General features: G+C 64.1%; 3 protein-coding genes across 5 annotated transcripts; 2 read left to right on the top strand and 1 right to left on the bottom strand.

Moving 5' to 3' along the window:
• The first annotated feature begins 313 nt into the window (after positions 1-313).
• DEDD (death effector domain containing) lies at positions 314-9,725 on the top strand. 2 transcript variants are annotated; one of them, XM_069878590.1, is made up of 5 exons: positions 320-1,498; positions 4,840-5,205; positions 7,701-7,808; positions 8,273-8,419; positions 8,498-9,725. In XM_069878590.1, the coding sequence occupies exons 2-5, from the start codon at positions 4,881-4,883 to the stop codon at positions 8,872-8,874; spliced, it is 957 nt and encodes a 318-aa protein (XP_069734691.1). In that variant the 5' UTR covers positions 320-1,498; positions 4,840-4,880; the 3' UTR covers positions 8,875-9,725. The 2 variants fall into 2 exon arrangements, with proteins under 2 accessions (XP_069734690.1, XP_069734691.1); XM_069878589.1 differs by having other exon boundaries at positions 314-1,498; positions 8,273-9,725.
• Positions 9,726-9,777: 52 nt separating this feature from the next.
• NIT1 (nitrilase 1) lies at positions 9,778-11,871 on the bottom strand. Of its 2 annotated transcripts, XM_069878591.1 has the most exons (7): positions 11,836-11,871; positions 11,370-11,435; positions 11,028-11,273; positions 10,849-10,952; positions 10,558-10,691; positions 10,352-10,477; positions 9,778-10,155 (listed from the first exon to the last, which is right to left on the bottom strand). In XM_069878591.1, coding segments are annotated over exons 1-7 (957 nt in total). In that variant the 5' UTR covers positions 11,838-11,871; the 3' UTR covers positions 9,778-9,876. The 2 variants fall into 2 exon arrangements, with proteins under 2 accessions (XP_069734692.1, XP_069734693.1); XM_069878592.1 differs by lacking the exon at positions 11,370-11,435 and having other exon boundaries at positions 11,836-11,870.
• Positions 11,872-12,065: 194 nt separating this feature from the next.
• PFDN2 (prefoldin subunit 2) lies at positions 12,066-13,822 on the top strand. The gene is made up of 4 exons (XM_069878594.1): positions 12,066-12,149; positions 12,750-12,838; positions 12,922-13,045; positions 13,558-13,822. Exons 1-4 carry the CDS (start codon positions 12,090-12,092, stop codon positions 13,732-13,734), a joined length of 450 nt encoding a protein of 149 aa, XP_069734695.1. The 5' UTR covers positions 12,066-12,089; the 3' UTR covers positions 13,735-13,822.
• Positions 13,823-14,384: the final 562 nt, after the last annotated feature.

Genomic DNA, 14,384 nt, shown 5'->3' with positions numbered 1-14,384 from the left:
CCCACGCCCCGCAATGGGAGCGAAGCCACGGACCCCGCCTGCCCTCTCCCAACATGGCGGCCTCTCCCCACGTGTCCTACGGGCGTGGCAGCCTTGCCAGTTTGCCCTTACCCAACATGGCGGAGCATGCCAATGGTCCCGAACGGCGCTGAAGCCGGCGCCCGGTAACCCGGATGGACCCGCCCGCTTGCCCTTACCTAAGAGGGCGCCGCGCCTCCCGGCTTTCCCAATGGAGGTGAAGGCGGTAGGGGGAGCGAAACCCGGAAGTGGGCGTGTCTCCGCAGCCGGACGTTGCGTCACGGCGGCCGCCCGCGAGCTGGGGAGCGGATCGGACGGAGCCAACATGGCGGCGCCGAGGCCGGCCGGGCCGTGACGGGGGAGGCGGCGGCGGCGGCGGCTCCTGCGGCCCCGCGGCCCCTTCGGCGGGGCCGGCGCAGCGCAGCGGCAGCCGAGCCGGCGGGGCATGGCGGGGGCGGCCTGAGCGGGGCCGAGCCGCTCGCTGTGGGTGAGGGGCCGCCCCGGGTACCGCCGCCCCCCCCTCGCCTCAGCGCAGGCCCTGGGCCCCGGGGGGGGGGCGCTTAACGCGGCGCCGCCGCCTCTCGGCACCGATTTTCCCCTCCCGGGACCTTGCGGGGCCGGACGGGGCCGTTCCCGAGCGGCTGCGAGGAACGCGGAGGGGGAGCACCCCCGTAACCCCGTTTCTGGGAGAGGGGGCGCCCCTGTAACCCCGTTTTTGGGAGTGGGCACCCCCAGTAACCCCTTTTTTGGGGAGCTTGGTGCTGTGTTGGGGGAGATTCAAGCTCAGTTTGGAGAGATTTAAGCTCAGTTTGGGGTAGAATCAGGGCAGTTAGTTAGGGGATCCAGAAGGGGGGCAGCTGAGCTTGGTGCTCTGAGGAACCGGGAGGAGAGGAGCGTGAGTCAGCGGTGGGGAAGGCACTGCCTGGGCTTTATATGCTCAGCCTGCCTCAGTGACCTCCTCTGAGCTCTCTTATCAGGGCTTTTTCTCCTATCCCGGCCCAGTTTCCCGAGGGGTCGCTCTCTGAAGAAGGCAAAGCGAGGCTTAAGGTGGCCCAGCCCGTCGCCCGGGCTTGCGTTAATTCCTGCCAGTAAGGAAGGAAGGGGAATTCGTTCTTCAGGAGCAACAGCTTTGCAGAAAGAAAAGGCCCAGAGAACGCAGGGTGGGCTCTAGGCTTGCCTTCACTTCCTCCCTGTGTCTCTAAGTTATTAAGGAGGAAAAAAAAGGAAGGCTTGAAGGGGAAAAAATAATTATCGAGTGGTTTCTGGCAAGTCGAGAAGCTTTAAAAGCAACTTCCCTGGACCGGTGCTGGAAGTTTGGTTTCCCCGCTGCAAGAGCCGAGTGTGAGATTCCCTGTCAGAGCTTCCTGGGGTGGTTTATTTAAAAGTCCAGGAGGAAAAGGGGGTTGAAGCCTCGAAAAACACTCCGGCTCGGCTGCTGCTGGAATCGTGGTGCTAAGCAGGACCAGAGGAGCTCGCTGAGGTGGGTGTCTCTGCACGGGGTTGTTAATTTGATAACAAGCTGCTGGTACCAAGATGGATCGGGAGAGGCCGGGATTTGTACCTGTGTTAGCGACTGCACCTGGGCTTGGAAAAGCCTGGGCAGCGCGACTGCAGGTGTGTCTGGACCAGGCATCCTTTTTCCTGATGGAAAAGGTGGGATTGGTGAAGCCTGGTGCCTTCCCACTGAGCTGCTGGGTGCGACCTGGGGCTCGGGACATCCCTGCCTGCGCGTTTGCTGCCTGTGCTTTTTTGTGGCTTGAGCCTCGTGTGCTGCCACACGCTGGCACAGGGAGAGCGGCTGCAGCATTGCTGGGAGGTTTGGGGGTTTTCTCTTCTTTCCCTGTGGCTCAGGCACCGTTCCTGGCTGGAGGCTCCAACTCGGCACCTGGGGTTGTTTCTCTGGGATCCTGGTGCTGGTCCAGACGGGCATTAGCGCTCGAGGCCGTGGTTGTCGTTCAGCAACAGAAATTAGGTTGAGGCATTAATTGAGGTGGCAGAAATAGGGTGAGTGGAAGGGAAAGGCACTTCCTGCCCTGGAAAACAAAATTCCCCATCCCTAGCCTGACTCACGCACCCCAAATACCCCCGTCCTGCCCCGACACGGTTCCAGTGGATCCGTGTTTGCCCCTGGCTCCTCCACTGGGGCACGGATGCTCTGCCTGGTGAAGCAGCGTGGCTGGACACCACTTCCTCGGCCTTCCCTGTGGCAGGGAGTCCAGGGAAATCCTTGGTTTCCTGCACCAGGACTGTGATTGGATGTTAGTGGGCGTTCTCCTGCCCTGATCCGAACACCAAGGGGAGGCTCAGATCCTTCCAAAGTGGATGAGTATGGATAAATCCCATCTCTTCCCAGCTCCCCACAATGGCTCCATCCTCTGTGGAGCGCAAACCCTTTCTGTCCCTGCTTTCCTTGTTAATCCATCGTGCAGTGAGGCTGTGGGCCAAGGTTCCCTGTCCAGAGATGGGATGCCTTGGGATGCGTCCCTCTGCCGTCCACCTGGGAATCGGGAAGCTCTGCCATCCCCAGGGCTGGTTGTTTGGCTCAAAAAGAGGCAGCAGCCAGGATGAGCGACTCCTGAGCTTGTGGCCCATCCGGCAAGGTCCCGGGCTCCTCAGAGAGGAGGTTTGTGGCTGGGACCGCATCCCAGTGGGATCCGTGTGGTGATCTGTGTTCTGGAGAAGTTGTTTGGCGAGATGGTGATGACCGGGGCGAACGGAGCGACCAGAGTGACTCGGGACAATGACAAGAGGAAGGAATCTCCCGGTGAACTGGTGCCAGGTGGAGAAACCAAAGCCGTTCCGCCGCTCCTGTTTATGTTTCCCTCCCCTTGGTCGTGGAGCGATCGGGGAAGCCGGGTTGGTTCTGCCTGAGGCTTGGCCGGCTCTGCCGCAGCCGGTGCTCGCCGTGACGGGCAGGGTTGGATCGGCTCTGTGGCAACAGCACGGCTGCCGTGCGTCGGATTACGATGGGATGGGTCGGCTCTGGAAAATTCCCCTCAAAGCCTCAGTTTGATTTGGGTTTTGTGACTTCCGTGCCCGTCCGGGTAGGAATGTGGGGCTGAAGGGGAGTTGAACTGGGGGTTGAACTGAACCTCAGGTCCAGAATCCCCCTCATCCACGTGGGTTACGTCCGGTGTGTGTGAAAGACTTGGCCCAATGACCCTCGGAGACACCAGAAGTTGGTGTTCCGTTCCCCTGGAATGTTTTTGATGATCTGGGAAGGTCTCTTACCGAGGGAGTTCTTTGGGCAGGGTCTCGGGGATGCCTGTGCGGGGTCCATCCGGAACAGGAGAGCCAGGGTGGCGGCAGCAGCTCTTGCAGGAGCTCCTCCCTGCTCCGAGTGCTCCCCACGGGGCCATTCCTTGATGCAAACCCAATGATTTTAGTGTATTTTTAGTGTTTGTGTCAAGCATTCCCGCCCAGGGGAGAGCTGGGACGTGGGGGTCTTTCCTGAGTATTGGCTGCTGGAATTCCCTGCTGGAAAACAAACATCCTGACTCAGAGCAGCTTCCCACCCCAAATCCCTGCTCCCAAATCCCGCTCGCGTTGGAGCAGCACAAAACCCGGCTGCTCTTTTTTGCCCCCCTAGAGTCAGAGTCTCTGGCCGAGGAGTCCAGGGAGGAGCGGTGCTGGGATTTGGGGCCCTGACGGGTTGGAGGAGCGGAATGGGCACCGCCGTGGGGCAGAGCGGAGGATTCCAAACGCTCCCAGCGGGCACCGGAGAGGGGCTGGGAGCCAGCGCGTGAGTCACCGCCGGCGATTCCGGCCTCTCTTCCCAGTTTACGCTGCCTCTGTTTTGGGAACGGTAACCAAGCAGAGCGGGACGAGGGAGCCGTGTCCCAGTGCCTGGGAGGCTCAGAATGCAGCCACAGGACAGCTTCGAGCTCAGACAAACGGACAGGGGCCCCGTTTTAGGGTATAAACCCTAAAACGGTGATTTAGGAGCTGTGAAAACAGCAGGGTGTTCCTGTAGGGCGCGTGTGCCTGCTCGCCGAGGCTGTGCTTGGGGCAGGTGCTGCCCCAGCTCTGCTGCTGGCACTTCCATTGACACAGGGGTGCGAATTCCCCTCTGAGCATCCCCAGGGTTCACTCCCATCTCGGCTGATGATGCCAAAGGGCTCGTCTCCGGTCCCTGGCAGTGGCACGGCGCCGTCCTCCGCCTGGGACACCCCTGTGCCACCCCCGTCGCAGTGACAGCGCTCGCTCCCCAAAGGAGCCTGGACAATCCCTGCGGGTCCGTCCCCTTCCCACCTGGGTGCCCGACTCCCCGTGGCGCTCGGTGAGGAATGGAAGCTGCTGGTCCCGCTGGTGGAGAGCCAGAGGACGGTGGAGCAGCCAGGAGCATCCCTGAGGAAGCCGTAACCGTGCAAGAACCCACTGGGATGGGGAGGGTGAGCCCCGCGTCGGCCACTGGAGCCAGCACGACGGGGCTCCAGCTTTGAAGCTAAACAGGTTTGGGCCTGCTGAGTGGCCGGTTTGGCTTCTCCCTCCGTGCTGTGGCGCGATGCTGGCGGCTGTGCCGATTGGCTCCAGAGGCTCAGCGCCTGCAGGGACTGTCGAGCGCAGGGGATTCATCCCAAGGGATGCAGGGATTTGGTCAGGGTGGAGGACATCGGTCTGGAGCCCTAGGAATTTGTGTCTTACTGAGTTTGGGTTCATGATGAGCGCAGCAGAGGCTCTGGCACCTGAGTTCAGCACAGGATGCTCTGGCAGCGGCAAGGATGAGCCGCTGCCGGGTGCCTGGAGGGATGCGGAGCGGGATTTGGAATCAAGCGAGGATGGGGAAAGGATTGAACCCTGTCGGCCCTCTCTGTCTTGCAGGGTTGTGGTGCTGAGCGGAGCCGCCGGCTCGGGCGAGGGCGATGGCCGCCTTCAAGCGGAGCCGCGCGCAGGCCTGGCCGGAGGAGCGGGACGACCGCAAGCACGGGCTGTACAGCCTGCACCGCATGTTCGACATCGTGGGCACCCACCTCACCCACCGGGACGTGCGTGTCCTCTCCTTCCTCTTCGTGGACGTCATCGACGACTACGAGCGCGGGATGATCCGCAGCGGCCGGGACTTCCTGCTGGCTCTGGAGCGGCAGGGCCGCTGCGACGAGACCAACTTCCGCCAGGTCCTGCAGCTGCTGCGCATCATCACGCGCCACGACCTGCTGCCGTACGTCACTCTTAAGAGGCGCCGCGCCGGTAAGTCGTGCTGGGCCTGCTCCTAACGAAGCCCAGTTCGTTATCCAGTCATCACCCTCCTCCTCCTGCGCTGAGGGGCTGGGATGAAGGACCCTGAGGTTTGGGGGGCAGCTGGGAAGCACAGGCGGTGTCGCATCGGGCAGGAATGGTGCCGAGGGAGGCTGAGGGAAACCTTCCTGGAGGTCCCGTTGCTTTCAAAGCATCCTCTTGGAGGAGCCTGGGTGCTTCCAGGTGAATCCAAAGTCTCAGACCTGGTCGATGGCTTCGATTATGGGGTAGGGAGGGTGTGTGAGCCACCAGTCAGAGTTGGCATCACTGTGAGGGTCCTCTCTGAGACTGGGACCTGTGGAGGTAATGCCGGCTGCCTGGAGCCATCAGAGGGACAGCTCTGAGATGCTAGTTTGTGGGGAATTTACTTAAAATGAGTTTGGGATTGAGTTTGGGATTGTGGTTGGTAAGTCCACTGCGTTAGCGCTAGGAGATCACAACTGGTCAACAACGCTCGCGCCCATTAACAATCAAACTGCAGTCGTAGTTGTTTTCCCAGGAACATGGGCAGTTGGAGATGCGATTCCCACCCAAAGGGCACCCCTCCTTGAGGGGAAGAGCTCCAGCCCTGCCGATCCATCCCTCAGGCCATGCGGGCACTCTTCCTCCCCAGATAAAGGGGTTTTGGTGCCAATTTTACACTTTTGGAAATGGTTTGGTGCCTCAGGTTTGATGGAGGTGATTAGTGAGTGTTAATCAACCCCAGGGTGTCGGCGGGAGCGAGAGTCCTGGCTCAGGGACGCGTGGTTCCCCTCGCCTTCAGAGCAGGGAGCGCTGTCTGAGCTTTTCAGGGTGGTTCCGCTCTAAACTGAAGCAGCATCAGGCTGTGTGAACACCCCTGGTCCGTCTGTCTCGTGTGTTGAGGTTGTTTCTTGATCCGGTAGAGCCGCTCCCTTTGGAATCCCACTGAGAGTTTGGTATTTGCTGCCCACAAGGCCCTGCGAGTCCGTTACGCGGCAGGCGGAGAGGAGAGGCCGGTTGTGGGGGTTCAGATCGCAGCGGGCAGCGGTGCTGTTCCTTGTGGAAGCAGGCGTTTAAGACTCCCTGGTTTTAGGGTGGGAACAAGCCCCTGTGGGAGCCTGGATACTGGTGCAGTGTGAGCTCCCGGCGCTCCCGCTCAGCGCTGAGCCAAGAAAACTGAGGAAAAGGGGAAGTAGCAGGAGTCCCACGGAGCGGCTGCGTGGGCTTGGAGCCATGGAAGCTCTTGGTGAAGCCAATGCAGGGATACAGCTGGCTGGAGCCAGACATGGATCAGGACCATCCTTATGTTTCTGGAGCAGCTCTTGGTGGCTTGTTTGGTGCTAAATCCAAGTGGAATTTTGTGCTGTAGCTGGGCCGTGAGCCCTCCCTGTGCCAGGTTTTGGGGATGGATGGGTCGGGGTGATCCTGCATGGTCAGGGAGCTGGAGGTCAGTGTTCCAGGCTCCATGTGCCTTGTGAGGAGCTGTGCTCCTTCCCCATTGGATCCCATTCCTGTGACACCTCCATTCCTCTCATGGGTTCAGTTTAATTAACAGCGTTCCAAAGGCACGGATCTGTGCAGGGGGACCGGCTGGGTAAGGGACGTCTCCTCTGGATTTAACGAGCCAAGGCTTGTTCCAAGCTCCCACATCCTTCCAGACCCGGTGCGGCCAGGTCTCCTCTCCTCCTGCCTCGTTTGCATTCCGCAATGGAGCAAAACCCCATCCCCAATTATTGTGGCGTAGCCAGCACCGGCTTTGGTCTGGCAGGAATGGGAGGGATCCACCCCGGGCTGCACAGGGCTCTGAGCTCGCCAAACGGGACAAAAACAGCCCTGGAAAACATCCCGGCCCCAAAACCAGCTCGTTTCTCCCCAAAACTTCCGTCAACCATGCGACTCCGCAACCGCTGTGTCCTGCCGGTGCCTTCCTGCCCTGCTCGGATCTGCTGAACCCGGCTCATCCCAAAGCATCCCGAGCAGCCGGGTGCATCTGGGGCCCGGAGCTGCTGCTCCCTCCGGCTCTGCTGTGCTGGTGGGTGTCCCAGTGACCTTTGCTCTGTCCGGAGCCGACAGGGAGCTCGGGATGGATCCAGGCGCCGTGCCGGGAGCAGGGCTGGAAGCGTGACCACCCCGGCTGGAGTTTGTCCCAGGGGATTGCGTGCGTGCTCTGCGTCTGTGTGCTGGGAATCTCTATGGTAACAAATAGAAATGGCTGGGAAGTGCCAGCTCCCAACCGGGATTATCCGAGAGGCCTGGCTGGAGAAGCAGCTGCTCAATGGGGTGTGAAGCAGCTTTAACACGGATCTGTTCCTTCTGTCCCATCCAAAAGCACCCATGTCCCCTCCGGTCAGATCCTGTGTCCTCTCCGTTTCCCCCGGATGGATCCCACATCCCCCCAGTCCCTCCATGATGGATTCCATGTCCCCCAAATGATCCCACATCGCCCTCGGTCTCCCGTGATGATCTGTATCCCCTCTCTCTCCCAGTGTGTCCAGATTTGGTGGACAAGTACCTGGAGGAGACGTCCATCCGCTACGTGACGCCCCGGGCGCACAGCGAGGCAGAGCACGGCCTCGGCCACCCCCATAAATCAGGTGGGTGCTGGCGCTACCGGGCCCTGGGCTCCGATCTGGGGGGAGTGATGGAAACTGGGAATTCCTCAGCACCACCCGGCTGGGCTGCGTCCGCTCCCTCCGGGAGTGCAGGAGTTGCCTCTGGTGGTGCCAGGTCAGGCACTGCTGAAGCCGGGGACATCCCTGCTGGACTGGGGGACAATCGCGTGCCGGGTGCCAGGTCCCTTCCCTGCTCTGGCTCAGGGCAGCTCCTCGCTCCTGGCTGCCGTTTGGGAGACCCCTCTTGGGGCCGGAGTGAGCTCTGGGGCTGCCAGACGCTCCCTGGGACGAGCTCTGTGGGATGGGGGGGGACAACGTGGGGTGCCGGCGGCGTGGGAAGCCAGTGGCAGCAGAGGTTGGGGTGGGGACGGAGCGGGAGCGCCAAGACGGATGCGAGCGAGGCCGCGCGGGGCCCAGGGTCGCCCTGACGCGCTGTCCCGGCGCAGTGCCTCCCCACCACCCCGTCGTCTGCTGCTCTGCCGCCGGCCCCCAGATCTGCGCCAAGCGGCCCGGCCGCGGCCGCGCGCCCCTCAGCACCCAGCGCAAGCGGCGGAAGTCGGCGACGCCGGATCCGAAGGAGAAGCAAACGTGTGGTGAGCGCCGTTGGGAAGCGGGGTTGTGGGGGGGGAATCCGGGACGGGGAATCCGCAGCGCTCACCGCCTTCCCGCAGACATCCGGCTGCGCGTGCGAGCCGAGTACTGCCAGCACGAGACGGCGCTGGAGGGCAACGTCTTCTCCAACAAGCAGGACCCCTTGGAGCGCCAGTTTGAGTGCTTCAACCAGGCCAACACCATCCTGAAATCCCGGGACCTGGGCTCCATCATCTGTGACATAAAGTTCTCAGAGCTCACCTACCTCGACGCCTTCTGGCGCGACTACATCAACGGCTCCTTGCTCGAGGCCCTCAAGGGCGTCTTCATCACGGACTCGCTCAAACAGGCTGTGGGCCACGAAGCCATCAAACTGCTGGTCAATGTGGACGAGGAGGACTACGAAGTGGGGCGACAGAAACTCCTGAGGAACTTGATGCTGCAGACAGCTCCCTGATGCCCGTGCCCGCTCCCACCGCCTCTCCCTCCAGTTTTGGGGTTTTTGGGTTGTGTTTTTTTTTTTTTTCTTTTGTCGTCTTTCATTTTCTAAAAGAAAAGGAGAAAAAATGAAAAAAAAAAAAAAGAGCTGTCGGCAGCCGGCGCCGCTCCGGGGGCTCCGGGTCCCTCTCTTGCTTCCTTTTCCTTTTTATTTTTTCCTCTTTATTTTGTATCCATTAAAACAAAAAAAAAATAAGGCAAAAAACTCCCACCTGGGGCACGTCAGTGGGGGCTGGTGGGGCCTGGGGGTGGCTCTGAACCCCCTGTGGCGCCAGCCTGGGGGGCTCCGTGGCAGCGGCCCCCCCTTTACCTCCAAATCCCCCCAATTTACTCTAAATCCCTCCTTTCCCTCCCCCCCCCCCCTCCCCATTTCTTCCCCCCCCCCGTCGCCTCTGGTTTCTCTGGAGCGAATCCAGCCCCGGGACCATGTGCCTTCGTGTCCCCCTTCCTGGGGGGAGGCCGGGCGCTGGGGGCGCCCCAAAACCTCTGCCTGGCACCTCCCCAGCCGGCAACTGGGACAAACTGGGACGCGGGGCAGTGGGAGCGACGTGGGGCTGCGGCTCCCTGTGCCCACAGAGCCTGGCGTGGCCCCACCAGGGCACGGGGACGGGGTTCATTCCAGCTCCATCCAGTTTTTGGGAGGGGGGCGGCACCCCCGGACTCGAGGGGTGCCTGGACTCCCCCTCCCCAAAAAAGACGATTCCGGCACAACTTTATGTAATTTCTGTGACTTCTGTATTTTTTAATCCTCGATCGTTCATCTCCCCTGTGTAGCTCTCGGGTTTCTTGGAATAAACATCTACCACAGCACCCGGCTCCTTCCTTGCGCCCGGAAAACCCGGCACGGAGAAAGCGTGGGGACCTTCCCGGCGGCGCCACGGCGAGCGCAGAGCTGCTGGATTTGGGGGAGAAAAAGTCGGAAACGGGTCCTGCTCTGGATTCCTTGTCACCTTGGAGGGGCTCACGGTGCCGGCGCCAGCCCCGCGGCCTCCACGATGCCGTAGAGGTCGTGCCGGCGGTGGCCAAACACCGGGATCTCCCGGCGGACGCGGTGCAGGTACTGGAGGTCGATCTCGGCGTAGCAAAGCCCGGGCCCCTCGCGGCACTGTGCCACCACGGCGCCCCAGGGATCGACCACCAGCGCGTGGCCGTAGGAGACGCGGCGCTCGTGGTTCTGCCCGGTCTGGGCGGCCGCCACCACGTAGCACTGGGTCTCGATGGCGCGAGCCCGCAGCAGCACCTGCCGGGAACACGGCATCGCCGGATCGCAGCGCCCAGGAATGTTAACGGGGCACAGAGTGGGCTGGGGGGGGCTCGTTTCCCTTAAATACCCCCTAAAAAAGGCTTTTATATCTTAAAATCTGCCCCTCTGGGCCGCTGGCGGGGTCGGGCGAGGGCTCAGCCCCGCTCCGAGGCGCCCGCAGCGCCGCGCTCACCTCCCAGTGGGCCGAGCCGGTGGGGACGGTGAAGGCCGAGGGGAAGGTGAGGATCTCGGCGCCCGCGCGCCGCAGCGCCAGCGAGAGCTCGGGGAAGCGCAGGTCGTAGCAGACGGAGAGGCCGAGCTGGCGGGGACGCGGAGGGGACGCGGTGTCAGGGCCGGGGGCGCCTCCGCCTCGCAGGGACCCCCAGGGCCGCCCGTTACCTTCCCCGCGGGCGTGGGCACCGGGGCCACCAGCTCGGGGCCGGGGTTGGTGAAGCTGCTCTCCCTCATGGAGACGCGGCCCTCGAGCTCCACGTCGCACAAGTGGGCCTTGCGGTAGGCGGCCACGAGGCGACCTGGGTGCCAGGGGACATGAATGGAGACGGGGGACATTCGTAGGGAGTGGGGACATCAGAGGGGACCAGGGACGTTGTTGGGGAGCAGGAATTGGTGGGGATGTCAGTGGGATCTGGGGGTGTCGGAGGGGCTCGGGGGCGCTGCTGTGGCTCTCACCGTCGTGGTCCAGCACCGCGTGGCAGTTGTAGATGCGCTGGGTGGTGGCCCAGTCGTGGCCGCGCTCGTGGAAGCCGCCCAGCGAGAGCCAAACGCCGCAGTCCCTGCGGAGCGCGACCCGGAGTCACCGCGGCGCCACCGGGAACGGGGACCCCGCGTCGCTCCGGTGCTGCCGGTACCTGGCGAGCCGGGCGTAGCGGCCCATGAGGTCCCCGTCGAGGGGCTCGGCCATGCTGAGCGTCTGCGCGGTGTCGCGGCCGATGAAGTCGAAGGCTTCGGGGAGGAAGACGAGGCCGGCGCCGCGCTGAGCCGCCTCGCGCACCAGCCCCGCGCACGCCGCGAAGTTCTGCTCCTTGTCTGGTGTCGAGGTCACCTGGGCCACGGCCACCAGCGGCTTCAGCGGCGCCACGGCCGCCATCGAGGAGCTGCGGCGCAGAGCGGGCGTCACCAGGGCCACCAGTAGCCACCCAGGGCCACCACCAGCCCCCCCTGTGGCCAGCACTGCCCCCCCCCCCACATACCCTGGGGTCACGGAGCTGCACGGGCCTCTCGGGGGGCACAGGGGGGTTCGAGACAGCGCCCGCAGCCTGGGGAGACCCGGGGTGGGAGGGGGGGAGGGCACATGGCCCCCAACTGCCCCCAGCCCCCCCCCAAACTGCCCCCAGCCTCCTCAAACTGCCCCCAGCCCCCCCAAAACTGCCCCCAGCCTCCTCAAACTGCTCCTAGCCCCCTCAAAACTGCCCCCAGCCTCCCCAAAACTGCCTCAGCATCCCCCAAAACTGCTCCAGCCTCCTCAAACTGCCCCAGCCCCCCCAAAACTGCCCCCAGCCTCCTCAAACTGCTCCTAGCCCCCCCAACTGCCCCCAGCCCCCTCCAACTGCCCCCAGCCTCCCCAAAACTGCCCCAGCCCCCTCAAACTGCCTCGGCACCCCCCAAAACCGCCCCATTTTCCCAGGCCCCCCCTTTTCCCACTCCCCATCCGCGTACATTCCCCTCCGGCGGCACCGAGGGGACACGGGCAAAGTCTCGCCCGCAGCAAAGATGGCGCCGCCCCCGCTTCACGCCGCCCTCTTCAAAGATGGCGCCTCCCCACTCCGCCCTCTCCCAAGATGGCGCCTCGCCCGCTTCACGGTGCCCGCAGCAAAGATGGTGCTCGGGCAGCGGCGGAGTTGGGGGGGGTGAGCCCCCCGTTTCCGGTCTGCGCCGGAAGCGGCGCGGGTCGGGGTAGGGGGGGCGGGAACATGGCGGACGGCGGGAAGGGGCGTGCGGCGGCGGCCGGGAGGGGCCTGGTGGCCGAGCAGGTCCCGGGGGGGGGGGTCTGGCTACTTGTGGGGGTCTGGACAATGAACGGGGGGGTCCTAGGCGCTAGGGGAGGGGGCTGAGCATTGCGGGGGGGGGGGGCAGAGGCTGGGGAGGGGGCTCAGATAGAGGGGAGGGCTCCTGGGTGCTAGGGGAGGGGGCTGAGCATTGCGGGGGGGGGGACAGAGGCTGGGGAGGGGGCTCAGATAGGGGGGAGGGCTCCTGGGTGCTGGGGGAGGGAGCTGAGCATTGCCGGGGGGGTGGGCAGAGGCTGGGGAGGGGGCTCAGATAGGGGGGAGGGCTCCTGGGTGCTGGGCGAGGGGACTAGGCGCTGGGAGTGGGGGTTCCTGGGTACCTGGGGGGGGCTGGGCAATGAGAGGGGGAAGTCCTGGATACATGGGGGGGGGCTCAGGTGTTGGGGGGGTCCCCAGGCAGCACCTTGTTACTAGAGAGGGGGCACGGAGCAGGCACTGGGCCCTGTGAGGGGGGCAGTGGACACTGGGGGGTCCCGGGCAGTCCCTTTGCCCCTGGGGGGGCCCTTTGCCCCTGGGGGGGTCCCTGTTGCCCCTGGGGGGGTCCCATCGCCGTCGCTGTCGCCGCAGGTGGTGGCGCGGTTCAACCAGCTGCGGCAGGAGCAGCGCATCCTGGCCTCGAAGGTGGCGGAGCTGGAGCTGGACCTGAACGAGCACAGGTGGGAACGGGGCAGGGGGGAACCCTGGGGGTGGGGGGGGCCTTCATCCCCTCACCCCCACCTCCTCCTCCTCCTCCTCACAGCCTGGTGATCGAGACCCTGCGGGAGGCGGATCCCACGCGGAAGTGTTTCCGGATGGTGGGGGGCGTCTTGGTGGAGCACACGGTGAAGGAGGTGCTGCCAGCGCTGGAGAGCAACAAGGAGCAGGTGCTGGGTGGGGGGGGTCGAGACTTCCCCCTGACCCCCTGGATTTCCCCGCTGGGACAGCCCAGAGCCCCCATATTGCCCCACGGAGAGCCCCCGGCCCCTGAACATCCCCCTGGATTTGCCCCCACCAAGGACCTCCCCGTTCCTGCTGAGACCCCTGCGTGCCCCCCAGCGCGCCCCCCAGCGCCCCTGGGGTCCTCCTGGATTCCCCCTGGGAACACCCAGGGACCCCTGGATTCCAGCCCAGGACTCTCCAGATCCCCGTGGACACCCCCCAGGACCCCCACACTCCTGCTGGGCGCCCCCCCAGGACCCTTGGCTTCCCTTCGGCACCCCCGAATTTCCCCCAGGACTCCTTGTTTTCTCCCGGGATGCTGGGATTCCTGTCAGGATCTCCTGGGAGCCCCTGGATTCCCAGCTTACTCCTCTGACACCCCTGAATTCTCCCCCCGCTTCCAGGACCCCATTGCTGACCCCCCCTTATCCTCCCCATTTTCTTCCCGCCCCCCCAGATCACGAAGATCACGGAGTCGCTGTCGCGGCAGCTGCAGGCGAAGGGCCGGGAGCTGAGCGAGTTCCGCGAGCAGCACAACATCCGCCTGGTGGGTGAAGAGGACCCCAAACACCCCCCGAAAGAGGGGGCCGAGGGGGGGCCCAAGGGCGGCAGCGCCGGCGTCCTGGTCTCCTGACCCCCCCTCGTGTCCCCCCCCCGGTTATTTACTGTTTGCTGCTCCCCCTCCTTCTCTTTTTTTTGTTAAATTAAACTGGTTTCAGTCACTTTGCTGAGTGGCTGCTGCTTCATCGGGGGGCGGGGGGGCAGGAAAAGGGGGTGTAGCCCCTGCCGAGGTGGCTCCTCCGCTGTCCCCGTTGATGGAGGGAGGTGACACTTGGTGGCCGGGCAGCTTGGGGCTGGGCTTGGCCACTGGATTCTTGGTGTGGCTACTGAAAAAGCCGCAAGGGGGGCCAGTGCTGTCACCCTGCTGAGCTCCCCGACCTCCCTTGTCCCCAAGTCACCTCCCTGTCACCTCTCTGTCCCCTCCTGCTGTCCCCCCATCCCTCCTGTCACCCCCTGGAACTCTGGGGGGGACCCCAAACCCCAGGAAGGGGACACGGGACACGGGGACCCCTGGCTGCGCCACTGGGAGCCAGGGGTGGGGGGACGCGGTGGTGGCCACGGGGAGGACGTGTGTGACCGTCCTTGTGTCCCTGTCCCCGTGTCCCCAAGCCAGGCGTGTCCCGGCGCTGCCCGGCGTGTGCTGGCACACGCCGGCGCGTGTTGACTGTAAACGGCCCCCGCCCGCGCGTCACCGCCGCGGCCCCATATAACGAGGGGACAGTG

Source organism: Phaenicophaeus curvirostris, chromosome 29 (assembly GCF_032191515.1).
Source record: "Phaenicophaeus curvirostris isolate KB17595 chromosome 29, BPBGC_Pcur_1.0, whole genome shotgun sequence".
NCBI lineage: Eukaryota > Metazoa > Chordata > Aves > Cuculiformes > Cuculidae > Phaenicophaeus > Phaenicophaeus curvirostris.
Note: the sequence above shows the minus strand (reverse complement) of the source record. Positions and strands in the feature narration are given on the sequence as shown.

What these genes read in the sequence shown, in the direction of transcription:
- DEDD (XM_069878589.1), top strand. Translation starts at nt 4,881, where the DNA reads ATGGCCGCCTTCAAGCGGAGCCGCGCGCAGGCCTGGCCGGAGGAGCGG. An exon ending in TCTTAAGAGGCGCCGCGCCG is followed by an intron (nt 5,206 to 7,700) that starts GTAAGTCGTGCT and finishes TCTCTCTCCCAG; the next exon opens with TGTGTCCAGATTTGGTGGAC. An exon ending in CGGCCACCCCCATAAATCAG is followed by an intron (nt 7,809 to 8,272) that starts GTGGGTGCTGGC and finishes GTCCCGGCGCAG; the next exon opens with TGCCTCCCCACCACCCCGTC.
- NIT1 (XM_069878591.1), bottom strand. An exon ending in TGCAGCTCCGTGACCCCAGG is followed by an intron (nt 11,274 to 11,369) that starts GTATGTGGGGGG and finishes TCTGCGCCGCAG; the next exon opens with CTCCTCGATGGCGGCCGTGG. An exon ending in TGCCCACGCCCGCGGGGAAG is followed by an intron (nt 10,478 to 10,557) that starts GTAACGGGCGGC and finishes CGTCCCCGCCAG; the next exon opens with CTCGGCCTCTCCGTCTGCTA.
- PFDN2 (XM_069878594.1), top strand. Translation starts at nt 12,090, where the DNA reads ATGGCGGACGGCGGGAAGGGGCGTGCGGCGGCGGCCGGGAGGGGCCTG. An exon ending in CTGGACCTGAACGAGCACAG is followed by an intron (nt 12,839 to 12,921) that starts GTGGGAACGGGG and finishes TCCTCCTCACAG; the next exon opens with CCTGGTGATCGAGACCCTGC. An exon ending in TGGAGAGCAACAAGGAGCAG is followed by an intron (nt 13,046 to 13,557) that starts GTGCTGGGTGGG and finishes CCGCCCCCCCAG; the next exon opens with ATCACGAAGATCACGGAGTC.